The 27743-nt window shown below is 47.1% G+C and overlaps 2 protein-coding genes across 2 annotated transcripts in view; both read left to right on the forward strand.

Annotated features, from left to right (window-relative positions):
* The window catches only part of LOC121008819 (polypeptide N-acetylgalactosaminyltransferase 3-like), an 89190-nt gene extending 62767 nt beyond the window's left edge, over nt 1–26423 (forward strand). The window contains exons 11-12 of the mRNA XM_040441515.1: nt 23313–23465; nt 26301–26423. Coding sequence (XP_040297449.1) covers nt 23313–23465; nt 26301–26423 — 276 coding nt within the window. The remainder of the gene's footprint in view (nt 1–23312; nt 23466–26300) is intronic.
* LOC121008154 (polypeptide N-acetylgalactosaminyltransferase 3-like) overlaps nt 1–27743 on the forward strand; it is a 235943-nt gene that overhangs the window by 66731 nt on the left and 141469 nt on the right. The gene's annotated exons all lie outside the window — the stretch shown is intronic.

Below are 27743 nucleotides of genomic sequence, written 5' to 3' on the forward strand. Positions count from 1 at the left end.
CCTGAGAAGGTTTCGGCTGTCTTACAGTGGCCCCAGCCCAGTGGTCTTCGTTCCCTGCAGCGCTTTTTGGGCTTCGCCAATTATTATCGGAAGTTCATCAGGGACTTTTCCATGCTGGCCAAGCCTCTCACGGATCTGACCAGGAAGGGCAGTAATTCCCAGGTCTGGCCGCTCGAGGCCATCCGAGCTTTTGAGGCCCTAAAGTCCGCCTTTGTGTCGGCTCCGATTCTGTCGCATCCCAACCCTGGGTTGCCCTTTGTCCTCGAGGTGGACGCGTCTGAGACGGGAGTAGGCGCCCTTCTGTCTCAGCGTAGAACACCAGAGGGTCCTCTGCTTCCTTGTGGGTTTTACTCCCGGAAACTGTCTTCCGCGGAGTGCAACTATCAGATTGGTGACAGGGAGTTATTGGCCATCGTGCAGGCCCTTAAAGAATGGAGGCACTTGCTCGAGGGTTCGGTGGTTCCGGTTCTCATCCTGACGGACCACAAGAATCTGACCTACCTTTCTGAGGCCAAGAGATTGACACCACGTCAGGCCAGATGGGCTCTGTTCTTGTCACGTTTTAATTACGTGGTCTCCCACCTACCCGGTTCCAAGAACATCAGGGCAGATGCCTTATCACAGCAGTACTCCGAGCTGTCCAGGGAGGAGTCGATTCCGACTTCGGTCATACCTCCGAATCAGATCCTGGCCGCCATTCGCACCAGCCTGACCTCTCCCCTGGGTGAGCAGATTTTGGCGGCTCAATCTGGTGCTCCCTCTGGGAGACCCAACGGCAGATGTTTTGTGCCTGAGGAGTTGCGCACTCGGTTGTTGCGAACCTACCATAACTCCAAGACCGCGGGGCATCCTGGAAAGAATCAGCTGTCCTGGGCTGTTTCACATCTGTTCTGGTGGCCTTCCCTACGTTCCGACATCGCCGCATATGTAGCGGCATGCTCCGTTTGTGCCCAGAGTAAGTCCCCTCGGCACCTTCCGTTGGGCCTTCTGCAACCCATAGCCACCGGGGAGCGCCCATGGTCACACCTGGGGATGGATTTCATTGTGGACCTCCCTGCATCCCGAGGCCATACGGTCATTCTCATGATTGTGGATCGGTTTTCCAAAATGTGCCACTGTGTTCCTCTCAAGAAGTTACCCTCTGCACAAGAGTTGGCCACGATTTTTGCCAGGGAGGTCTTCCGGTTGCACGGTTTGCCTAAGGAGATTGTGTCGGATCGGGGGAGTCAGTTTGTGTCCAGGTTCTGGCGCGCCTTTTGCTCCCAGTTGGGGATTCATCTCTCCTTCTCCTCGGCCTACCACCCTCAGTCCAATGGGGCCGCAGAACGATCCAATCAGGCCTTGGAGCAATTCCTTCGTTGCTATGTCTCCGATCACCAAGACAATTGGGTTGACCTCCTGCCTTGGGCTGAGTTTGCCAGGAACACGGCGGTGAACTCTTCCTCTGGGACGTCTCCCTTCATGGCCAATTATGGGTTCCAACCTGCCGTGTTACCGGAGGTATTCTCTCCCCAGGATATTCCGGCTGTGGAGGATCACCTTTCCGTCCTACGTGCTTCTTGGGTACAGATCCAGAAGTCCCTTGAGGTCTCTGCGCAGCGCCAGAGACTCCAGGCTGATTGCAGACGAGCGCCTGCTCCTTCCTACCAGGTCGGAGACCGTGTATGGTTGTCCACCCGCAACCTCAACCTTCGAGTGCCCACTCCCAAGCTGGCGCCTCGCTTTGTTGGTCCCTTCCGAGTGCTTCGCAGGGTAAACCCGGTAGCCTATGCCCTTGCGCTTCCTCCTGGCATGCGGATCTCCAACGTGTTTCATGTCTCCCTGTTGAAGCCACTGGTGTGTAATCGTTTGACTTCCTCGGTTCCTCGGCCTCGTCCGGTCCAAGTGGGCAATCGTGAGGAATATGAGGTGAGCAATATCCTGGACTCACGCCTGGTCCGCGGTCGGTTGCAGTTTTTGGTCCATTGGCGTGGTTATGGTCCAGAGGAGCGTTCCTGGGTTCCCTCCGCAGATGTCCATGCTCCTGCCTTGCTCCGAGCCTTCCACGCACGCTTCCCTCAGAAACCGTTTTGTGCTCCGCGGAGGAGGGGCCCTTGAGGGGGAGGTACTGTCATGGTCTTACCTGCTTGCTGCTCTCCTTCGTTTGACATGTGCTGGCGGCCATCTTGGTTTCTGGGTTTCTTGTAGCCTTCCACCCTGCGGCTCCTCCTTCCCCTGGGAGGAGCTGGATGCCTAGCTCATATATATAGGAGGTCTGTGGCTTCAGTTCCTTGCTTGGTCCTCTTGTGTTCACATGCTTCTAAGACTGCTGCTGCTTCTGGTTCCTGATCCTGGCTTCGTCTGACTACCCTGCTGGTTCCTGATCCTGGCTTCGTCTGACTACCCTGCTGGTTCCTGATCCTGGCTTCGTCTGACTACCCTGCTGGTTCCTGATCCTGGCTTCGTCTGACTACCCTTCTGGTTCCTGACCTCTGGCTTCGCAAAGACTCTGCTCGGTTTCACCATCCGTTTGGACTTTTGCTTTACAGCTTTATTTTCAATAAAGCCTTCTTATTTTCACTTATCTCTTGTTGTACGTCTGGTTCATGGTTCCGTGACACTATTACCCTCCAAAAGCGAAGCATGCTAAAGCCGCTCTTAAACGTCTTAAGGGGAAAGAACATCACCTACTGTTGGCTTCATCCCTTTGGGCTACTGATAAATGCCCCAGGCCGAAAATTAACTGTGCGTTCACCAGCAGACATTCCTCTGGTATGCGACGTACTGGAAATCGCCTCCCTGGACATTCCTGATTGGAACTAGGCGAAAGACCTGACGGACCTTCAAGACTTACCAGGGGTGGACCTGTGGATTCCAGTTGGTCGATTGAGGGACTGTCGCAGGGGGAGGAGTTCGGGAGACCCCCTGCCGACTAACTCAAGATTGGAAATTGAGTGATTCGTCTCACTCCAGCTACTACCAAAAGTGGGACAGCCCCTCGTTACAGGTGTTTTACCGGCTCGTTACAGTCTGGATCGGGCTTCAGGTCCCGTAAGTTTCCCATTCACTTGGACAGTTGAGAGCTAAGTCTCCTATGCCTAATCTCATATGATAATTTTGGGCCAGTTTCTTCTATTATAGCAGTAGTCGTACTGTTCTTGTTCCGCCTCTGTCAGCTTGCTGCGGAAGCTGAGTACTTCATATTGTCTCATATGTTAGGTTTACAGCTTAGTTATCCCCATTTATGTCTATCTACTCGTTCTCCACACATAGGACCCGGCAATTGGTTCTCTTCACCCCCTCTAGATGACCACGATAGCATTTATGTCTTTAAAATGCAATGCTGGTTTCATGCTATGGGTTACTAGCACATTAACAAAGCTAGTCTTATTGTTAATATGTTTTGTATGTACTATACCCTCCCTCCCCCTCCTTCCTCCCATTCTACCTACTTCTAGCACTGATGTCTTAAGACAAGTTAGTCCTAACTGTAATTGACAGATAGCGGGTACTTTTGAATTTCTATGGCTGAGATAAAACTATGTACCTATAATGTGAGGGGATTGAATGCACCACCCAAGCAAACCCAAATTTGTCAGCTTCTTAATAAACAGAAAGTAAACATTGCATTTCTGCAAGAAACTCACTTCAGAAAGGAACATGTTCCGCGATTGTCACACATGACATATAACCAATGGTTTTATAGTACATCCCCTTCTGGGGCCTCGAAAGGAGTTTCAATAGCAATCCATAAAAACACTCCGCTGGTGGTGCATTCAACCCTTCATGATGATGAGGGGCGTTACTTGTTTCTAAAAGGGACCTTAGGTACTCAGAAAGTAACACTTGGTAACTTATATACTCCTAATGTGGCGTAGGCGGTCTAGTTGGAAAATACCTTGTCAACGCTACAGAACTTCGCTGAAGGCATTATAATAGTAGGAGGAGATATCAATGTAGCCTTAAATCCCCCTGTAGACACATCGACAGGCTCCTCCTCGCTGTCACAGATTACGATCAGACGGATAAAAAAAAAAATTGTAGAGTTAGGCTTAGTTGATATATGGAGAGTCTGTTTGTCCCCCCAAGGTTTTTTGGTGAATGCTCCCAGGCTTCAATAGGCAACATATTACTATCAGACCCCGCTCCTGTGGATTTAACTATTAAAGTTAAATCCCTCCCTAAAACGCACTTTACATCGAGATTGGATGAAACTATGCTGGGTACGCAAGAGAATATCCTCACTATACAAAATCACATTGAAGAGTACTTCAGTCTCAATGAGACGGAGGTTATGTCTCCGGGTCGGGTCTGTGAAGCGCACAAGGCGGTAGTGAGAGGACATTTTATAGCCTTAAACTCACATATATATATAAAAAAAAAAGAGGGAAACCTTAATTGTGTCATTACAGGATCAAATACAAAAATTGGAACTACGACACAAAAAGCAGGTTTCCCCTGAAGTGTTGGATAGCTTAAATAGACTGAGGACTGAGCTGAAGAACATACTAAACACCCGCGTAGCCAAACTATATTTATCGGCAAAATTTAAATATTATGCACATGGGGACAAAGCATCGAAGTTCATGATGTCCAGTCTAAAAAAATGCAAAGTTAAATCATACATACATTCTATCAAGGATCCATCCTCCCGGTCACAGACCTTTATAGCAAAATAATTTAGCAATTTCTATAGTTCTCTTTACAATCTTAGGGGATGGGGAAACCCGAAGGAAAACGAAATGAGATGGCTAACCCAGTTACAGCTGCCAGTTATCTCCCAAGATCAGGCTACTCTCCTTGCTAAACCATTTACGCTGCAAGAACTAAATAAAGCTCTAAGAACGGTCCCCAAACATAAATGCCCTGGACCTGACTGATTAACCTCTGGTTACTACAACACTTTCTCGATATTACTACCTAAACTGCTCAAAGTGCACAATGAGGTATATAATGGCAACTCACTCCCACCACAGATGTTAGCGGCCCTGATTACCTCTGGCTTCGCAAAGACTCTGCTCGGTTTCACCATCCGTTTGGACTTTTGCTTTACAGCTTTATTTTCAATAAAGCCTTCTTATTTTCACTTATCTCTTGTTGTACGTCTGGTTCATGGTTCCGTGACATTAGGACCAAGCCATGAATTCTGACGGTACAGGGCCATCCTCGCTACCCACGCTGGTTGCCAGACTTGATCAGCAGGATCACCTGTTGGGTCGGTTCGCTGTGGCGTTGCAAACCCTGCTTGAACGCACGGCTCATTTCGCTCCCGTTGCCGATGGGTCGGTTGTCGCTCCTGGGCTCGCTCCTACTGCCGCTCCGGTTGTTGCGCCAGAGTCTACCCCGACACCTGTTGTTGCGCCTGCGGTGTTTCGGGGTATGACCGGTTCTGCCCCTCTTCCACAGCGCTTTGGGGGAGAGCCAACTCAGTGCCGAGGTTTCCTTAACCAGGTGGGCATTTATTTCGAGTTGCTGCCACATGCCTTTCCTACTGAGAGATCAAAGGTGGGCTTCTTGATCTCGCTGCTCTCGGACAAGGCCTTTGCCTGGGCCAGCCCTTTATGGGAGAACAACAATCCGGTGGTTGCCGAGTTTCCCGGTTTTGTTGCTTCTCTTCAGAAGGTATTCGATGTGCCGGCTCGTGCTGCCTCTGCTGCGAAGCTCCTTATGTCCATCAGACAGGGTTCACGATCCGTAGCTGAATACGCCATTGAGTTTCGTACCCTGGCAGCAGAGGTGGGCTGGAATAATGAGGCTCTGGTCGCTGCTTTCTCTCATGGTCTCTCGGATGCCTTGAAGGATGAGGTTGCAGCTAAGGACCTACCAGTTGAGCTCGAGTCTCTTATTTGTTTCCTGATTTTGATTGACACCAGACTCAGGGAGAGACCTTCCTTTAAGGAGAACCTGCGGAGGTCTAATAACAGATTGGTGCCTACGTTTGCTGTCCCACCCGTGCCTCCCTCTCCTCCCACGCCTCCTGGGGATGACTTGTCTGGGGGTGAACCCATGCAGCTGGGGTTTGCTCGCCTGTCCGAGGGGGAGAGGGCACTCCGGAGACGCGAGGGCCGATGCATGTACTGTGGTCTCGGTGGGCATTTTCGGTTGGCATGTCCGAACTGTCCGGGAAACGCTCGTACCCTGAGATCCTGTCGGGGGCAGATCTTGGGTGGAGTCTCCTCGTCCCCGGTTTCCCGTGTTGACAAACCACTGATCACTGTTGTCCTCTCCTGGGTCGGGGGCTCGGTGACGACCCAGGCGTTGGTGGACTCTGGTGCTGGTGGTTTGTTCATTGATAGTGTGTTCGCTGCCGCCAATTCCATTCCTCTGCAGGCTCGAGGTTCCCCACTGGCTCTTGAGGCGATAGACGGCAGACCCCTTCTGCCGCCACACGTGACTCATGAGACCCTTCCAGTGGGGATAGCCATTGGTGCCGTTCACAGAGAGTCGGTCTGCCTCCAGGTTATTTCGTCTCCACACTACTCGGTGGTCTTGGGGTACCCCTGGCTCCAGAAGCATAATCCGACTTTCGATTGGAGATCGGTCGAGATCCTCTCGTGGTCACCGCAGTGTGGGGCTAGTTGCATCCATGGGTCTGTCAAGTTGCTGTGTACTTCCTCAGACTCTCTGTTGCCTCCTGAATACGAGGAGTACCGGGATGTATTCGATAAGGTGCGCGCGGTTGCCCTACCTCCGCACCGCCCATACGATTGTGCCATAGAGTTACAATCTGGTGCCGTTCCTCCTCGTGGCAAAGTCTATCCACTGTCGGTAGCGGAGAATGAGGCCATGGAGGAGTACGTGAGGGAGGCGCTTTCACGCGGACACATTCGCAAATCTTCGTCCCCGGCAGGGGCTGGATTTTTCTTTGTGAAAAAGAAGGGCGGTGAGTTGAGGCCTTGCATCGATTACAGGGGTCTCAATCGCATCACGATCAAGAACGCTTACCCGATACCCTTGATTTCCGAGCTGTTCGATCGCCTTAAAGGGGCCACGGTCTTTACCAAACTCGACCTGAGGGCGGCATATAACCTGGTAAGGATCAAGGCGGGCGATGAGTGGAAGACCGCGTTTAACACCAGGACCAGTCATTACGAATCCTTGGTTATGCCCTTTGGGTTGTGCAATGCGCCCGCAGTCTTTCAGGAATTCATCAACGATGTTTTCCGTGACCTGTTGCAGCAGTGTGTGGTAGTCTATTTGGATGACATCTTGGTATATTCTGAATCCATGGAGGCCCACATTCTGGATGTCAGACGAGTGTTGCAACGGTTACGAGAGAACAAGCTGTTCGGTAAGCTTGAGAAATGCGAATTTCACCGATCCCAGGTAACCTTCTTAGGTTACATCATTTCCGCTGAGGGGTTCTCCATGGATCCTGAGAAGGTTTCGGCTGTCTTACAGTGGCCCCAGCCCAGTGGTCTTCGTTCCCTGCAGCGCTTTTTGGGCTTCGCCAATTATTATCGGAAGTTCATCAGGGACTTTTCCATGCTGGCCAAGCCTCTCACGGATCTGACCAGGAAGGGCAGTAATTCCCAGGTCTGGCCGCTCGAGGCCATCCGAGCTTTTGAGGCCCTAAAGTCCGCCTTTGTGTCGGCTCCGATTCTGTCGCATCCCAACCCTGGGTTGCCCTTTGTCCTCGAGGTGGACGCGTCTGAGACGGGAGTAGGCGCCCTTCTGTCTCAGCGTAGAACACCAGAGGGTCCTCTGCTTCCTTGTGGGTTTTACTCCCGGAAACTGTCTTCCGCGGAGTGCAACTATCAGATTGGTGACAGGGAGTTATTGGCCATCGTGCAGGCCCTTAAAGAATGGAGGCACTTGCTCGAGGGTTCGGTGGTTCCGGTTCTCATCCTGACGGACCACAAGAATCTGACCTACCTTTCTGAGGCCAAGAGATTGACACCACGTCAGGCCAGATGGGCTCTGTTCTTGTCACGTTTTAATTACGTGGTCTCCCACCTACCCGGTTCCAAGAACATCAGGGCAGATGCCTTATCACGGCAGTACTCCGAGCTGTCCAGGGAGGAGTCGATTCCGACTTCGGTCATACCTCCGAATCAGATCCTGGCCGCCATTCGCACCAGCCTGACCTCTCCCCTGGGTGAGCAGATTTTGGCGGCTCAATCTGGTGCTCCCTCTGGGAGACCCAACGGCAGATGTTTTGTGCCTGAGGAGTTGCGCACTCGGTTGTTGCGAACCTACCATAACTCCAAGACCGCGGGGCATCCTGGAAAGAATCAGCTGTCCTGGGCTGTTTCACATCTGTTCTGGTGGCCTTCCCTACGTTCCGACATCGCCGCATATGTAGCGGCATGCTCCGTTTGTGCCCAGAGTAAGTCCCCTCGGCACCTTCCGTTGGGCCTTCTGCAACCCATAGCCACCGGGGAGCGCCCATGGTCACACCTGGGGATGGATTTCATTGTGGACCTCCCTGCATCCCGAGGCCATACGGTCATTCTCATGATTGTGGATCGGTTTTCCAAAATGTGCCACTGTGTTCCTCTCAAGAAGTTACCCTCTGCACAAGAGTTGGCCACGATTTTTGCCAGGGAGGTCTTCCGGTTGCACGGTTTGCCTAAGGAGATTGTGTCGGATCGGGGGAGTCAGTTTGTGTCCAGGTTCTGGCGCGCCTTTTGCTCCCAGTTGGGGATTCATCTCTCCTTCTCCTCGGCCTACCACCCTCAGTCCAATGGGGCCGCAGAACGATCGAATCAGGCCTTGGAGCAATTCCTTCGTTGCTATGTCTCCGATCACCAAGACAATTGGGTTGACCTCCTGCCTTGGGCTGAGTTTGCCAGGAACACGGCGGTGAACTCTTCCTCTGGGACGTCTCCCTTCATGGCCAATTATGGGTTCCAACCTGCCGTGTTACCGGAGGTATTCTCTCCCCAGGATATTCCGGCTGTGGAGGATCACCTTTCCGTCCTACGTGCTTCTTGGGTACAGATCCAGAAGTCCCTTGAGGTCTCTGCGCAGCGCCAGAGACTCCAGGCTGATCGCAGACGAGCGCCTGCTCCTTCCTACCAGGTCGGAGACCGTGTATGGTTGTCCACCCGCAACCTCAACCTTCGAGTGCCCACTCCCAAGCTGGCGCCTCGCTTTGTTGGTCCCTTCCGAGTGCTTCGCAGGGTAAACCCGGTAGCCTATGCCCTTGCGCTTCCTCCTGGCATGCGGATCTCCAACGTGTTTCATGTCTCCCTGTTGAAGCCACTGGTGTGTAATCGTTTGACTTCCTCGGTTCCTCGGCCTCGTCCGGTCCAAGTGGGCAATCGTGAGGAATATGAGGTGAGCAATATCCTGGACTCACGCCTGGTCCGCGGTCGGTTGCAGTTTTTGGTCCATTGGCGTGGTTATGGTCCAGAGGAGCGTTCCTGGGTTCCCTCCGCAGATGTCCATGCTCCTGCCTTGCTCCGAGCCTTCCACGCACGCTTCCCTCAGAAACCGTTTTGTGCTCCGCGGAGGAGGGGCCCTTGAGGGGGAGGTACTGTCATGGTCTTACCTGCTTGCTGCTCTCCTTCGTTTGACATGTGCTGGCGGCCATCTTGGTTTCTGGGTTTCTTGTAGCCTTCCACCCTGCGGCTCCTCCTTCCCCTGGGAGGAGCTGGATGCCTAGCTCATATATATAGGAGGTCTGTGGCTTCAGTTCCTTGCTTGGTCCTCTTGTGTTCACATGCTTCTAAGACTGCTGCTGCTTCTGGTTCCTGATCCTGGCTTCGTCTGACTACCCTGCTGGTTCCTGATCCTGGCTTCGTCTGACTACCCTGCTGGTTCCTGATCCTGGCTTCGTCTGACTACCCTGCTGGTTCCTGATCCTGGCTTCGTCTGACTACCCTTCTGGTTCCTGACCTCTGGCTTCGCAAAGACTCTGCTCGGTTTCACCATCCGTTTGGACTTTTGCTTTACAGCTTTATTTTCAATAAAGCCTTCTTATTTTCACTTATCTCTTGTTGTACGTCTGGTTCATGGTTCCGTGACACTATTACCCTCCAAAAGCGAAGCATGCTAAAGCCGCTCTTAAACGTCTTAAGGGGAAAGAACATCACCTACTGTTGGCTTCATCCCTTTGGGCTACTGATAAATTCCCCAGGCCGAAAATTAACTGTGCGTTCACCAGCAGACATTCCTCTGGTATGCGACGTACTGGAAATCGCCTCCCTGGACATTCCTGATTGGAACTCGGCGAAAGACCTGACGGACCTTCAAGACTTACCAGGGGTGGACCTGTGGATTCCAGTTGGTCGATTGAGGGACTGTCGCAGGGGGAGGAGTTCGGGAGACCCCCTGCCGACTAACTCAAGATTGGAAATTGAGTGATTCGTCTCACTCCAGCTACTACCAAAAGTGGGACAGCCCCTCGTTACAGGTGTTTTACCGGCTCGTTACAGTCTGGATCGGGCTTCAGGTCCCGTAAGTTTCCCATTCACTTGGACAGTTGAGAGCTAAGTCTCCTATGCCTAATCTCATATGATAATTTTGGGCCAGTTTCTTCTATTATAGCAGTAGTCGTACTGTTCTTGTTCCGCCTTTGTCAGCTTGCTGCGGAAGCTGAGTACTTCATATTGTCTCATATGTTAGGTTTACAGCTTAGTTATCCCCATTTATGTCTATCTACTCGTTCTCCACACATAGGACCCGGCAATTGGTTCTCTTCACCCCCTCTAGATGACCACGATAGCATTTATGTCTTTAAAATGCAATGCTGGTTTCATGCTATGGGTTACTAGCACATTAACAAAGCTAGTCTTATTGTTAATATGTTTTGTATGTACTATACCCTCCCTCCCCCTCCTTCCTCCCATTCTACCTACTTCTAGCACTGATGTCTTAAGACAAGTTAGTCCTAACTGTAATTGGCAGATAGCGGGTACTTTTGAATTTCTATGGCTGAGATAAAACTATGTACCTATAATGTGAGGGGATTGAATGCACCACCCAAGCAAACCCAAATTTGTCAGCTTCTTAATAAACAGAAAGTAAACATTGCATTTCTGCAAGAAACTCACTTCAGAAAGGAACATGTTCCGCGATTGTCACACATGACATATAACCAATGGTTTTATAGTACATCCCCTTCTGGGGCCTCGAAAGGAGTTTCAATAGCAATCCATAAAAACACTCCGCTGGTGGTGCATTCAACCCTTCATGATGATGAGGGGCGTTACTTGTTTCTAAAAGGGACCTTAGGTACTCAGAAAGTAACACTTGGTAACTTATATACTCCTAATGTGGCGTAGGCGGTCTAGTTGGAAAATACCTTGTCAACGCTACAGAACTTCGCTGAAGGCATTATAATAGTAGGAGGAGATATCAATGTAGCCTTAAATCCCCCTGTAGACACATCAACAGGCTCCTCCTCGCTGTCACAGATTACGATCAGACGGATAAAAAAAAAAATTGTAGAGTTAGGCTTAGTTGATATATGGAGAGTCTGTTTGTCCCCCCAAGGTTTTTTGGTGAATGCTCCCAGGCTTTAATAGGCAACATATTACTATCAGACCCCGCTCCTGTGGATTTAACTATTAAAGTTAAATCCCTCCCTAAAACGCACTTTACATCGAGATTGGATGAAACTATGCTGGGTACGCAAGAGAATATCCTCACTATACAAAATCACATTGAAGAGTACTTCAGTCTCAATGAGACGGAGGTTATGTCTCCGGGTCGGGTCTGTGAAGCGCACAAGGCGGTAGTGAGAGGACATTTTATAGCCTTAAACTCACATATATATATAAAAAAAAAGAGGGAAACCTTAATTGTGTCATTACAGGATCAAATACAAAAATTGGAACTACGACACAAAAAGCAGGTTTCCCCTGAAGTGTTGGATAGCTTAAATAGACTGAGGACTGAGCTGAAGAACATACTAAACACCCGCGTAGCCAAACTATATTTATCGGCAAAATTTAAATATTATGCACATGGGGACAAAGCATCGAAGTTCATGATGTCCAGTCTAAAAAAATGCAAAGTTAAATCATACATACATTCTATCAAGGATCCATCCTCCCGGTCACAGACCTTTATAGCAAAATAATTTAGCAATTTCTATAGTTCTCTTTACAATCTTAGGGGATGGGGAAACCCGAAGGAAAACGAAATGAGATGGCTAACCCAGTTACAGCTGCCAGTTATCTCCCAAGATCAGGCTACTCTCCTTGCTAAACCATTTACGCTGCAAGAACTAAATAAAGCTCTAAGAACGGTCCCCAAACATAAATGCCCTGGACCTGACTGATTAACCTCTGGTTACTACAACACTTTCTCGATATTACTACCTAAACTGCTCAAAGTGCACAATGAGGTATATAATGGCAACTCACTCCCACCACAGATGTTAGCGGCCCTGATTACCATTCTGCCGAAAGAGGGCAAAGACCCTTCTTCCTGTGCCAGCTACAGACCCATCTCGTTATTAAATTCGGATCTAAAGCTGTATGCTAAAATACTGATACTTAGGTTGCAACCCTTTTTGCCCCGGCTTATCAACGTGGGACAGGTGGGTTTTGTGGCTGGTAGGGAGGGACAAATGAATACCACTCGGCTAGTAAATCTCATACATCATGCCAGGGAGAGATCCATCCCTCTAGTTCTTTTGGGGACTGACGCAGAGAAAGCGTTCGATCGCATTGATTGGCTTTTTATGCAACTAGCTCTGGTAAAGTTTGGGATACCCTCCCAGTTTATAAGAGCTATAATGGCTATATACGAATCCCTTACAGCTAGAGTAATGGTAAACTGTACTCTATCTCCCTGCTTTACAATAGATAACGGTACAAGACAGGGGTGCCCCTTGTCCCCCCTGCTCTTTATCCTTTTTTTTTTTTTAAACATATTTTTATTTCAAATGTATCATCTTTACATGTCATTATCTCAGCACGTTACATATATGAGCATATGATACACCACTTTTTGTTTTTATAAATAAATCAGAAAACATATGGATAAAACGAAATCAAATGGCACAAATCCCCCTCCCTCCCTTACCCCCCCTCCCACTCTCCAGGATGTCTATTCCTACAATCCCCTCCCACCTCGCAAATTCAAGCATTCTTTAATTTTAAGGTTATAACCTTCAATTATCTACTCTCAAAGACGCCAATCTCCCTGTTAGCACTGCATTTGAGTACCATTCTGTATATCTGAAAGAAGTCATCAGCTCATTAATATCTCCCCGCGGTATATGTTTTTCAATAAATGTTTGCCATTTGTGGAAGAAATTTTTGGTCTTCTTCTCTTTTTGGTGTTCCGTGTCCAATTTGTCTATGTACATTAACTGTGACATCTGAGAAATCAGTTCTTTAATTGGAGGTGTACTAGGTTTCAACCAGTTATTTAGAAGACCACGGAGAGATACCAACAGCGCCACATCAATAATCATTCGAGGTTTAGACGTAACATCAAAAACATGAAAGAGCAAAACCGTAGGGCTATGTACCAATGTTATCTCCCACGTCTCTTTAATCCAATTTACCACTGCCTTCCAAAAAGATTGGACGAATTCACACTCCCACACACAGTGTTGTAAATCTGCTCTCTCCGTTCCACATTTCGGACATGCCGTCAGATACCCAATTCTAGGTGTAGGCCCCGCAAAATTAAATGCATATATTGCTGAATGTATGAGACGGAAATGTGACTCCCTCCACCTTTCACATGGTACCGCTTTGCATATTCTCTCCCACCCCAGCAAAACCTCCTCCACCGATAACGAGACCTGTAATTTCCTTCCCCATTTCTTGAAGAGTCTGGCTTCCACTTTCTTATCAATTGATTCTCTCATGACCTGATATAATTGGGAAATAGAGTATCTCGTGGCCCCCTGTCCCAGTGAAAATGCTAGGTATTTGCTCGTGCATTCACTTGAGACATCTATTAGCCTCTGTCTACAAAAATAGATAGCCTGTTGATAAGCTAAGAACTGTGAATTTTCTAGACCAAACCTCTCACATAACTCTGGGAATGTCAGGTATCTCTTCTCGGTAATATGCAGCATATCCAGAAATGAATGAATTCCCTTGGCCCTCCAGACCCCAAACATTTTGTTTTGAGACCCTAGAGGGAACTCCGGATGATTCCAGAGCTCCAAGTTTCTGGATGCTAAAAAAGGTCTTTTGGCTAGTTTGCGTACTTCTTTCCAAGCGACCATAGTGTCTCTTAAAATTATTGAGTGTTTCAGATGGGGTGGGAGCAATCGCCTCCTGGTATGTAATAAGTTCACCAGTGGCCACTTAGCCGAGAGTTGTTGCTCTAAAATAGGGTCTGAACAGTAGTGTGTTTTGTGTATCCAGTCCAGGCAATGCCTGAATAGACATGCTAGATTATAGATTCTCATATTTGGGATATTTATGCCACCTTGGATTCTAGGCAACATTAACTTAGATAGTGATACTCTAGATTTTTTCCCTGACCACAAGAAAGTTGTGAACATGGACTGGATATTTTTAACATCAGAATGCTTTAGAAGCAGCGGTATTGTTTGCATGGGGTACAGTAGCTTTGGGAAGCATATCATTTTAATGACGTTACCCCTGCCCGTCAGAGACAAGGGTAGGTTTTTCCATCTCTCCAGGTCGTTTCTAATTGTTTTGAACAGTGGGACATAATTGAGGGCATAAAGAGACTCAGGGGTTCTCCCTATTTTGATCCCTAGGTATTTGATGCGTTTCTCAGCTATTACAATCTTGCTACATGAATCCGGCAATACAAGTTTAGACCTAGATGCACGCAATGTAAGTAACATACATTTGTCCGCATTTATCTTGAACCCCGAGACTGGTCCAAAAGAGGACAAGAGGTTTAACACCTTCTCTAAATCCATCTCAGGATCAGCCATGAAGACAAGCAAGTCATCAGCAAAAAGCGAAGTCCTCACCTCCTGGCTCCCCACCTTAATGCCCCGGAAAATATCCCCCTCTTCCAATATCCTAATCAGGGGTTCTAATGCTAGGTTAAATAATAATGGCGATAAGGGACATCCCTGACGCGTTCCCCTTGCCAACTGGAAGGGCGCTGACAGAAATCCTGGCAACGAGATTCTGGCCTTGGGGTCTCGATATATTGCTGATAGGAAAACCCTAAAGGGGCCTACAATCCGCATCCTGTCTAATACCCTATTCATCCAATCCCATCTCACGTTATCGAATGCCTTTTCCGCATCAAAAGCCACTAATGAGGGCATTATAGATCTATCTGATTCCCATCTTACTGCGTCTAAAACTGTAAGGACTTTGCGTATATTAGTAACTGCAGCTCTGTTCCTAATAAAGCCTGACTGAGATGGAGACACCAAATCCGGCATTAACATTGACAACCTATCAGACATTATTTTAGCTGCTATCTTTATGTCAACATTGATAAGTGAGATGGGTCGGTACGAAGAAGGAAGTGTGGCGTCTCTCCCCGGCTTGGGAATTAGTTTGACATAGGCTATATTATCAGAAGATGATAATAAAGAGGATCCTGAAAGGACATTATTGAAGACTCTCGTGAGGGGTTCTGCTATCTCCCCACCTAGCATCTTATAAAATTCTATTGAATACCCGTCTGGGCCTGGCGCTTTATGTAGTTTCGATTTTTTAATAATCCCTAACACCTCTGACTCAGTAAACGGCGAGTTCAAAGTATCTAACTGAGCTTGTGATGGCGAGGGCAGACCAGTGCATTTCAGAAAGAACTCAGACATGTGATCGGCTGGGCCAGGATCCTCATAGAGCTGTGCATAAAAATCCCTCAAGATAGAAACTATTTTCTCAGGATTTGTATGTATCCCACCCCCAGGATCAGCTATGGATGTTATGTGGTTCTGTTTTCTGGAGTTCCTTACCAGTGATGCTAATAGTCTACCTGCCTTGTTTCCCTCCCTGAAAAACTTGGCATTGCTGCCTGACATATCTATCCTTGCCTTCCTCTCGTACCACAGCTCATAATTATTTCTGGCCTCCTTCCAACGCAGTCTAGATTGCTCAGTGGGCGCATTCATGTATTCAGTATAGGCTGAACGTAGGATCTCACTATAATTCCGCAATGCTGATGTTACTTTTTTCTTTATCCCCCACGTATATGCCATTATGCGTCCTCTCAGCACCGCTTTTGCTGCATCCCAGTAGAGAGATGGAGAATCCTGATATGTGTTATTATCTCCCCTATATTCCCAGTACCAACCTCTGAGGAGATCAGAGAAATTCTCGTCTTGATATAGGAATGACGGGAAGCGCCATAGAATATTCGACCCCTTAGGCTGCAACTCTGCTATGTTTATAGAGATGGGGGCATGATCAGATATGATCAGGTCGTGGATTCTGGTACCTAATATCCTGTTAGTCAGGCCACCAGAAACCATAAGATAGTCGATTCTCGACCACGAGTCATGTGGATTTGAATAAAATTAATATTCCCTACTGTCTGGATTTAGCATTCGCCAGGAGTCAATCAATGCCGTGTCCTCCAAGAACTTTGCCAGGGCCCCCTTTGTAATAGGAGGGCGCTCTCTAGAATTCCGTATTGGTTTCCTGTCTTCTCTTAAAGAGGCCACGGCATTGAGGTCTCCCCCCACCAGCTTATTGACTGATGTATCCCTTTCAATAGTCCCGGTCAGGTCATTCAAAAAAGGTCTACTATCCCCATTAGGACCATATACATTATAAATCTGAAGCTCATCTGTTCCCAAGGCGATTTTTACTGTGCACCGTCTACCCTCATCATCGTTTGACTGATCCCTGATGGTGCATGATAGATTTTTGTGAAATAAGATCATTACTCCTGCTTTGCGGTTTACCGCTGGAGAACCCAACACCCTACCTACCCACATCTTTTTCATCCTGGGATAATCCTCTTCTATCAGATGAGTCTCCTGTAAGAGGGCTATATCAGCACGGAGGTTCTTCAAGTGCCTAAGTATCTTGTTGCGCTTTTGAGGTGAGCGCAATCCTTTTACATTCCAGGAAACTACTCTCATGGAGGGTTCCACTGGTCACTGAAGCTGATTAAGGAGTGATTGAAGGCAGACATCCTATCAACAAGTCTAAACAATACCCTTCCCCTAACCCCTCCATTTAACAATAACAAAGAATAAACATAAACATAAACATAAGCATAGATCCTTAGGGCGGTAAGCCCAGAAAGTAACCCTAAAGGCCACATTTGTTTGCTCAGAACCTTCACTTTTTTCCCCATGTGAAAATTAGCGACAATGGTGTTTTGATCGCTCTGCTCCCCACCTCCCCCGCCCTTTAAAACATCATCCCAAATGCCTTTTATAAACACATGTAGTACTTTGGAAAGAAAACCGAACCTATATTGCCCCATCCATCCGGCCCGCCTCCCGGACCTGAGAGATCCTGGCCCCTGGGACAAAGGCTATGCCTTTAGACCCCAAGGGAGCAAACTTCCCATGATCTCCCCGGCCCGAGATGCCACCTCGAGCAGACCCGCATGTCAATGGGTCCAACTCCCCCGATCCAGAAGACCGGGGCCCCCAGATCAAAGATCTCCAGGGGAGCGAAATCGCCCCCGGCCTCCCCGACTCAGAGGAGCCGCCCCAATAAAACATACCAGCTCCCGCGTTACAGATCGTCCCGGGCTCTCCAAAGCCCCCGCGGCGGAACCCCCAGGAGAGGAAAGAAAATCAAAGTCATCTTGCTCCGCGGTGCTGGTTTGGACTGATTCGATCCGCCCGGGGGCGCTCCTGGAAGTCCGATCCTGACGGGTATTCGGCGGAATCCTGAGGTCCCCACTCTCGATGTCGCGGTGAAGTCTGTGCTCCTCGGTTAGATGGTGAGTATCCTTCTATGGCTGCCAGCGCTTCATTTGGCGAGTGGTACATTGTAGACGAACCATCTGAGCGGAAGATCCGGAGCGAGGCAGGGTAAATCAACGCAAATCTTACATTCTTGTTGTGCAATTGCGTGCAGATCGGAGAAAATGCTTTGCGTCTCCTTGCCACCTCTGCAGAGTAATCTCCAAATAGCAGAATTTTTGCCCCTCTCAGCATTATGGGGCTTTTGCGCGCTTTAAATGCTCTAAGAATGGTCTCCTTATCGGAGTAATCCAGGTAGCGCATTATGACCTGTCTTGGTCTGGAAAGTTGGCGGTCCTCGCCCCGGTTAAGTGGGCCCACTCGGTGTGCTCTCTCTACTTTACAGAGTCGTTGGATTCCCAGGGCCTTGGGCAGCTCAGTTTCGCAGATAGCAACCAGATCACTTGCCGGGATTGCCTCCTTCAGCCCCACCACTCTCAAATTGTTGCGTCTGGATCTATTTTCCAAGTCCTCTAACTTCTCACAAAGTCTCTTATTTTCTGTAAGGACTTTCTGCAATTTGAAGAGGACAGATTCTGTGGTGTCCTCAATCACTTGAATCCTAGATTCCGCGGCATTTAGCCTGGTATAATGCTCCTGTACAGTTTCCTGCAGTTGTTGCATCACCCGAGTGACTGATGAGGCCAGAGTCTCTTTTAGGTCAGGAGCTAAGTGAGCGGCCACTTCGATTGCAAGCTCCTTATAATCAATGTGCCTGATTAGTGAGTCCGGCATGAGACTCTGCATCTCCCTTCCCTCGTCGGGTTGCTGTGAGAGAGCCTGGGACCCGTCGCCGTCCGCCTTCTCTGAGTTCGGCGCCATAATGGCGGGTGCTGCGTCTCTCTGTAGCGGTGACGACAGCACTCTGGTTTTTAGTTTCTTGCCCATATTAATAAGATACCGATCCATACAGCGTGTGCGGACCGTGTGTTCTCTCCTGTCCCACCGAAGTTGAGGGTGTATGGGCAATTTGTCTCGGTTTGTGGCAGGTTCATGGGGAGCTCACTTTCCAAGCGACTTCACATGGCGGCGCCGGAACCGGAAGTCCACCTGCTCTTTATCCTGGTGGTGGAGTGCCTATTTCAGGCGATCCGCCAGGAGGAGAAGATTCAGGGTTTAAAAATGGGAAACACTTACCACCAACTTGCTGCATTTGCTGACGATCTCTTGGTTATTATAACCAATCCTGTAGAAGCGTTCCCAGCTATTCAGGAATTGTTCCAGAGGTTTGGGGATCTATCGAATTTCCTTATCAATCCCACAAAATCTCAAGTTCTAAATGTCACGACTAACCATAACACACAATGGATCTTAGAATCACAACGCCAGTATATCTGGTCAACGCGATCAATTAAATTCTTAGGGGTAAACATAACCTCAGATCCCAATGACTTATATGAAGAAAACCTCCGAAACCTACCCAAGAATATTACAGCCACCATAGACTCATGGAGTATCCCCTTCACCTCTTGGTTCGGAAAACGTACATTGATGAAGTCCATCTTAGTCCCCAAAATACTGTATCACATGTCGGCGTTACCCATTCATTTACCAAAAGCCTTCTTCGCACAAATCAAGCAATGCTTTTCCAGATTCCTCTGGAAAAAAATCACGCCCTTGTCTCCCTCACTCAACTTTGATACAACCAAATAGGCCTGGAGGGATGGGCCTACCCGACATGACAGTATATTATAGGGCAATACAGGGGATGGTGTGGTGAGAACGGATCAGGTGTTCAGAAAGTAGACTAGACATTTTAGCAGAATCAGATGTGAGACCCCCTCTATGGACCTTCCTACTTTCACCACCCAGTGATATGACTCAGCAGTTCAGATCTCTTAGCAACATGACGAAAACCACCTTGAAAAAATGGCACTCTGACCTAGCTAGAATATTACTCTCAAATCATGAAGTATCGCCTGTGCTTCATGTGAGAGATATCCTATGGGGCTCTGGGGGGGCCTTCAGCTCCACTTTGCCGGAAGATATTATAGATATGTCCCTTCCGGTGGTTGACCTTTTGGACCCTGCGGGGTTTCTCTTAGACAGATGGGATATCCATCCTAAACTGCAATCACTATCTTTCATTCATAAACTGCGCATCAAACACTACCTAGGGAAGAAAAAAGCTTCACCTAACGCTTCTAAAACACAATTCAAAAAAATGATCCTTGCAAGTGTACCCCCGAAAAGAAAGTGGCACAATTGTGCTCCATGCTGGTTTCCCAGGCCAGACCCGACACATATAGCTTCATCCGTAAGTGGGAAAAAGACCTTGATATTCAATTCTCAAATAGGGAAATTTCACAACTCTGTTCTAATGCACCAAAGATATTTAGATGCGTAAAGCTTCAGGAAAACATTTATAAGGTGATCACCAGGTGGTACTATACGCCTCAAAAGCTACACCTCATATACCCTGAATGTGACCCAAAGTGCTGGAGGTGTCTTGGTGCTGAAGGCACACTCCTTCACATCTGGTGGTTGTGTCCTGCTATCACCGCATTTTGGCAACAAGTCTGTTCAGTATGCTCAAAGATAAGTAATGTACAGATTTTACCTTCAGAAAAATGGTGTTTATTGGGAGATATCAAAGGTAACAGACAAGTCACTTTTCTGTTAGGCCAACTCTTTGCGGCTGCTAGGGTTTTGATCGCGTATAACTGGAAAAGTCAAACAGCCTCTCTGTTTCCCAATGGATAACGAAATGTGACGCCATATATAGATTGGAGCAGATTGCAGGGTTGGGAATCCAAGAGGTCTCACTTGTTCGAAGCTACCTGGTCTCCATGGAAAAATTTCAGAGGGTTCTCCTCTTAGCGTCTAAAAGGGCTCGGTTACAGATGCCATTTTCTCTAGTAGGAAGCTCCCCCACCCCCCCTTCCCTCCCTTTCCCACCTTTCCCCTACCCTCCTCCCCCAATGTAGGTACTTGTATGTAATTGCAGATAAACTATGCAATATGTGAAAAGTGTACCCTTTTGCGGGGAATATTGTCTTTTATGTATTTCTCTGCTCGTCTTTCCGAATAAAGTATTTTTCAAAATAAAAATAAAATAAAAAAACAAACAAACGGGGTTCATAGGCCCTGTGCCGCCCCAGCAGGGGCCCCTCTGCCAATCAGACACTTGTCCTCTTACCTGTGGATAGGAGATGAATTTCCTTAAGGCCCCTTTCAGACGAGCTAGTTCCACGCATTGGACTCGCAGTGTGAGTATGCGGCAGCACCTGTCCTGACATCCCAACAGTGACGGGGTTGCATAGCATTATATTGATTTATGATGCTATGTAACCCTTACGGTTCTGGAATGTATTGTATAACACTGACATAATGCTGCCAGTGTTATCTAATACATTCCAGAACTGTAAAGGTTAGATAGCATCACAAATCAATATAATGCTATGCGAACCCGTCGGTGATGGGAGGTCAGGACAGGTCCTGCCGCATACTCACACTACCAGTCTGATACGTGGAATTCGCTTATCTGAAAGGGGCCTTAATGGGACAAGCCATTTTAAAGGGGTGGTGTAGCGCTCAATATCTGATTGGAGGGGGTCTGACTCATGGCATCAGCTGATCGGTGGGATGCTGGGCGTCAGACCCACCGTTGATCAGATATCAGGATAGGTCTTCAATATTGTAGTGCTGCAAAAACCCTTTGAGGCTGGTGTTTCATACTGAAGGCTTATAAAGTGTGCTGGATTAAGATGAACCAAATTTATTAAGAGATGGAGATATCTTAATAAATTTTGGTACATCTTATGGCATGCTGTATGCCAAAAAAGCGAATCCACTCATGCTATGTGAGCTGGCGTAGGTTTGCGCTATCATGTAAGCTAGTGTCTGATGGAAATTATGGTAAATCAATTCCACTAAGCCCCAATCATTTTTTATTTTTTTCCAAAATGCCTGGAAACCATCAGCATGCTGATAGATTTCTGATCATATAGCCGGAGGTGTTGCTTTACTTTAACCTGTGTACTGCGCACTTTTCTGTACGGATTCTTTCGTGCTCATAGCAAGCCCATATACTATTATTATGTATGTGCGTGGGCAGTAAGCACATAGATTTATCCTGAGATCTTTTCCCGAAGACCAAGAATCGTCACCCTGAGGATGCACTGCTAGGTTTTAGCACACTCGAGATGAAAGGAATTATCCTTATTATTCCTATTAAGTCCTGGATAGACCCTTAGCAGGAAGAGCTCCGTCCTTTTAAGCACTTAGCATGCTCTCTTGCTTCTCTTGACCATAGCAGAATGATACTTGAAGCATGTGCGTTCACCATTGTGCATACAAATTCTTTACTGTAGACAAACATTGAATTTGGCTCAGGACCTGCAGCGCGAACACACTGTAACGCTTATTTTCCTCCCCCGAAACAATGCACCATTTATAATCAAAATCCATTGCACTATTTGATCCCTTTCTGATTCATAAGACCCTAATATTCCAACTGATGACACAGTTAGCAAATTTTCTGCCTAATAAAGAAGCTCCCAGGAATTAGAAGATCATCTTTTTTGCCAGGAGCATTTCTATAGGATGTGGCTGGAGAGTGGAGCTCGAGTTGGTTGCACTCTGGATAAGATAGGAGGTGGGATATGCCCATATGAATGCCCTTGATCTAAAGAGCATCTGTCATCAGTATCAGCTGATGGGGTTGATCCGGAAGAGCAAACCAGTACTTTATATATGTGTCTCCGTTGCACTGTTCCCAAGATACATCACTTTTTAGTGATGTGTAAATTTGGTCTTCGGTGCATTGAGGGATGGGCCCAGCCCTTCAGAGCACCTAAGCTACTCTGCTCTACACCTTTAGCCAAGTTGCTTGACTCTATTAATCAAGGGGACAGGGGGAGTGATAAGAGGTGCAGGCCGGAGAAGCTCTGGTGTTTAGAGGCATCCCCTTGGTGCACCAAAGACCCGATTCCAATAAGTGATATTTGGGGATGGTGCAATGGAAACCCACACATAAGGATCATTTCACTCATCGGGGTCAAACCTACCAGGCATTATGATTGGGTTGATCCTGAAGACAGATGCTCTTTAAAGGGGTTACAGATATTGTAGGTCTGTCCTTAGCATAGGTCACCAACATCAGACAATTGGAGGGGTCTGACACCCAGCGCTTCCACTAAACAACTGTTAAAACTAGGCAGGTCACCACTGCAGTCAGTGATTGGCTGCAGCAATGTGAAAATGGACGTTTACCTCCTGGGAGTGCAGCAGAGGCGGGGGAGAGAAGTAGCGGGGAGCCAGCACCCAGAAGCAGGTAAGAATGCTTATCTTTGCAGATCTGTCCAGTTGGGGGATGGACAATCCCCCCCTCCCCCCCAAAAAAGTGCACAACCCGTTTAATTTACTTAATGTGGAGATTGGCGCTTAGCTGCTGTGTATGGAAGAGAGCGGCGCTGTTCTAGGAGTGGGGGGTGCAGACCCTCTTTTCTACTTTTGGACAACACATTTAATATTTCTGTTGTTTTTACTGGGAAACCAGCTTAATATCCATATTTCTTTTTCTCTTCTTTTGCTCTTTTAGTACTTCGAATATACAGTAAGTCATGAAATTCGACATAACATCCAAAATGAGCTGTGTCTCAGAGCTGGTAAAGGGCAGGTTCTCCTTAAGAGTTGTAATTACAAAGGCAGAGGGACGACTGTTCTACCTGAGGAAAAATGGGAACTTCAGAAGGTATGTTCATGGAATTCACTGGAAGAATAAAGCTGCTGAGATCTTGCACCTTACTAGACAAAGTTATTAAGACCTAGAGGAAAAGAGGGGTTGGCTTAGCAGAGAGGTGCGTGACTTAAAATTTGGCAATGTGCTCCAAAATCACACCAATATTTTGGCACAAATTAAGCAGACCAATAAGCAGTGTAAAGTTAAAAGTGCTTAACATGTCTAGAAAGATTCACCAAATGTACCACACAGTCTGAACCAGTCTAATATGTTTGGAACTCCTCTAGATTGCCTGGTCCAATATCAAACCTGATTTGTAAATCTATCAAAATTTCACCCACTCCTCATATTTTAGTAAACCTTCTGCATAATCCACCAGTTAGTATGCACCCATAATTTTGCGTTTTAATTCACTGGAACATATCCACAATTCTGTTCAGATTAATTTCAAAATATATCTTGAGAGGGGCCAAGATCGCCATTGTGTTAGGACAGTGAAGGAGTAGATGTCACCATCTCTGATGGTTTAGAGTAGTGATGAGGTTAATGATAACATCCCTAGTGGTAGGACAATAAAAGGGGTAATACCAAATTCTTTGGTGGTCTAGGGTAATAAAGGGGTTAATATTAAGTTCATTAGTGGTCTAGGGCTTTGGAAGGGTTATGGCTAGGGCTACACAGCAACTTGTAGCCACACGGCATAAGATCATGTTTTCAGGCTGCTACATGACGGCCAACGATGTCGAAAGTTATCATAGCGTGACAGTCAGTAGAAATTGAAACCTGCTTTATTTCAGAGCCACCACCTATGCTGGCACTAGTTGTGGTTATAGCAGCGAGACATGATCTTATATTGCGTGGCCACAAGTCTCCATGAAGCCCTAGCCTAATATTCCTGGTGGTCTAGGGTAGTTAAAGGGGAAAGTCACAATATATACCTAGCAAAGAAAAACCAAAAAAGGGGATCAGTCAGCACATACCAAACCGCAGAAGCACATTGCTATGGCAGGGAACAACATTGAAAGACAGAAACATGCAATGCGACAATTAACTGCAATATAGAGTACAAAATTGCATAATAATAACAAGTGCTGCACTATAAGTGCGAGATACTTGGCAAATCGTTTTGTACAAAATTATGAGCCCGTCTGCCGAGCGTCAAGGTGATCTCTGTTAGACGGGTTCCTACGCTAAATTCTACCTGTTAGGTGCCATGACGGCTACCATACACTTCAGGGAGTGTTGGTTCCACATTCCTACGCTAAATTTTACCTGTTAGGTGCCATGACGGCTACCATACATTTCAGGGAGTGTAGGTTACACAGCAGGCCCACTACACGACATCACCGGTGCCAAATGGCTATCAAGGTCTGCAGTGAGAGTCCACAAACTATCTCACTCCTGGTGCCATGGCTTCAGTGAGTGAAGGGGAGCAGGCCTGACTATGTACTAACACTAATTAAAATCAGCCTATAGGGCAGACAGGGTGGTCAGGAGTGCATGACTGAGGAGGCAGCCACACCTCCAGTATAAACTGCAAAGAAAAACCAAAAAAGGTGGTCACTCAGCACATACCAAACCGCAGAAGCACATTGCTATGGCAGGGAACAACATTGAAAGACAGAAACATGCAATGCGACAATTAACTGCAATATAGAGTACAAAATTGCATAATAATAACAAGTGCTAGATACTTGGCAAATCGTTTTGTACAAAATTATTTGAGCCCATCTGCCAAGCGTCAAGGCGATCTCTGTTAGACGGGTTCCTACGCTAAATTCTACCTGTTAGGTGCCATGACGGCTACCATACACTTCAGGGAGTGTAGGTTACACTCCCTGAAGTGTATGGTAGCCGTCATGGCACCTAACAGGTAAAATTTAGCGTAGGAACCCGTCTAACAGAGATCGCCTTGACGCTCGGCAGACGGTCTCAAATAATTTTGTACAAAACGATTTGCCAAGTATCTCGCACTTATAGTATAGCACTTGTTATTATTATGCAATTTTGTACTCTATATTGCAGTTAATTGTCGCATTGCATGTTTCTGTCTTTCAATGTGTACCTAGTGGTCTATATTAATAAAGGGCTTAATTCCAACTTCCCTGTTGGCCTAGGCCCTAGGGTAGTGGAACAGATAAAAAACAATCCTGGTGTTCTGGGGTATTTAATAGCAACATCCCTCATTGTCTAGGGCAGGGTTCTTCAACTCCGGTCCTCAGGGCCCACCTGCCATCCATGTTTTCAGGATTTCCTTAGAATTGAGCAGGTGATATAATTAGTGTCAGTGCACCAGGACTTACCTCAGGTATTCTGTGAGATATTCTCAAATCGTGATTACCGGTAGGTGGGCCTTGAGGACTGGAGTTGAGGAACACTGGTCTAGGGTATTGAAGAAGTCCGTCCAAATTAATGGAAACTTTTCCCCATGGTTTATGGAGTCTGCACAAGACGAATTTACCACATTAGTTTTTGGCCAGTTTCACATGAACGTGTTCTTTGCTGGAAACACATGCCGCATGTAACAGCTGCATTTCCTGGACCGAACGCCGCTCCTCTGGCCTAAACTCACAGCATCTAAATACTTACGGTATACTGTAAGTTTGTGCCAGATCGTGGGTTTACTGTACTGTACTCGCGTAATGCTATGGGTACAGTAAGGTCAGACAGAAGCTCACAGCATCTTAAATCCTTATGGTGCTGAGAGTTCAGGTCAGAGGATTAGGGTTCGGTCCGGACATGGAACGTGTTTCTCGGACTGAACACACTTAGACTCACTGTTACCTCACACAACTATAGAGTTAGATGATCTCCTGACTAGCTTTTTCCTTTGTCCTCTTTTTCCAGGATCAGCTCCTCTTCAATGCTGCATACAATATGTGCCTGACTGCAAATGGCCCCAACCCAAGTCTTGTGCCTTGTAACCCCTCGGACCCTTTTCAGCAATGGATTTTCCGACAAAGAACTTAAGAAAACGATTGACACTTTCTCTTTAACACTGTGATAAGAAAATACATTGTAACGTTTTATGCCATCGCAGCCGACTTGGGTTAGTTCGAAAGCAGCTAAGTCTGTTGGGTTACGAAGGAAAGAACACTCAGAACATTGTGGGTCTGCTGCAGATGCCAAAGAAGGTCTTAAGTCTTTGTTTTTTGTGTGCGTTTACATGATGATTGTTAATGGGTCGCGGGGGGGGGGGGTCTCTTTAGTGTTTACAATGACTACAAAAAACTGAGGCTAAGCACCATGGGCTGGTAAGATCCTATGTACTTCTGGACAGGGGAGAGGGAACCTACCTTAAAGGAGAACTCCATTCAGAAATTCTTTATAGGTTATTACAAGGTGTTTGTGTGTTCCTTGCATGCACATTGTAGGCTGTGTATCTGCTGTTGCAATATGGTTTCTACATTGTATCTGCCAGTGGCTGGTTGCTGGTTGATGCATGCACCAGCAATTTATTAGACTCCAGCGCCTTTTTGAGACTTTTCGACATATATACAAGATGGCGGGTGCACAATGTTATGTGAAGTGTAAGCTTCACCCGGGGTAGGAGACGTTTCTGATATTGGCAATTGGAAATATTGTATTGTCAGACCTAACGAGGAACAAAAAGGGGGGGATTTAAAACTTGTTGCAATTTTCCAGCCTGGGGATTTATAGCTATGTCATTGGGTAAACATATGGGATTACAGTTTCTGTTTAAAGGGGAGATCCTCCTCCTTAAAGGGGTCATGTGAAATGAAAATCAGACTTCACACAGCACATGACAATTTCTTTCTTACAAAGCTAGAACCAGCCCTGTACCTCACATGGATCCAGAGATCTCCCCATTCATAGCTCCAATTGCTCTGACAGATTCTCTTCAGGCTGGCAGCTCAGATGGTGGGTCCTTTCTGCTGCAGCTCTCTCCCAATCACAGCTCAGTGAGCATTTACTTTCTCAGGGGCCCGTGTCCTTTCTTGTGGATGTGTCCTTCCTGCTGCAGCCCTTCCCCCTTAACTGTCACAGCTTCTAACAGTAGATATTGCTAGTGACAGTTAAAGGATGGAACTGAGCATGTGCGACCGCATTAGTAGGTGGACATGCACATTACTATATGGATTAAACACCAGGGGGTGCTATTATAATGGCATAAAGAGAGTATCTCACAACAAATTTTTTTTTTACGGAAAGTAAAGTACAAAGGTAACTAGTTTTTCATGCTAATTTATATTACGATAACATTTAATGGTGATGTGATCTCTTTAAATTTTCTTTCAACATGGTATAGACACAAAAGGGAAGGGTTTG

This window comes from Bufo bufo, chromosome 7 (assembly GCF_905171765.1).
Source record: "Bufo bufo chromosome 7, aBufBuf1.1, whole genome shotgun sequence".
Taxonomy (NCBI): Eukaryota; Metazoa; Chordata; class Amphibia; order Anura; family Bufonidae; genus Bufo; species Bufo bufo.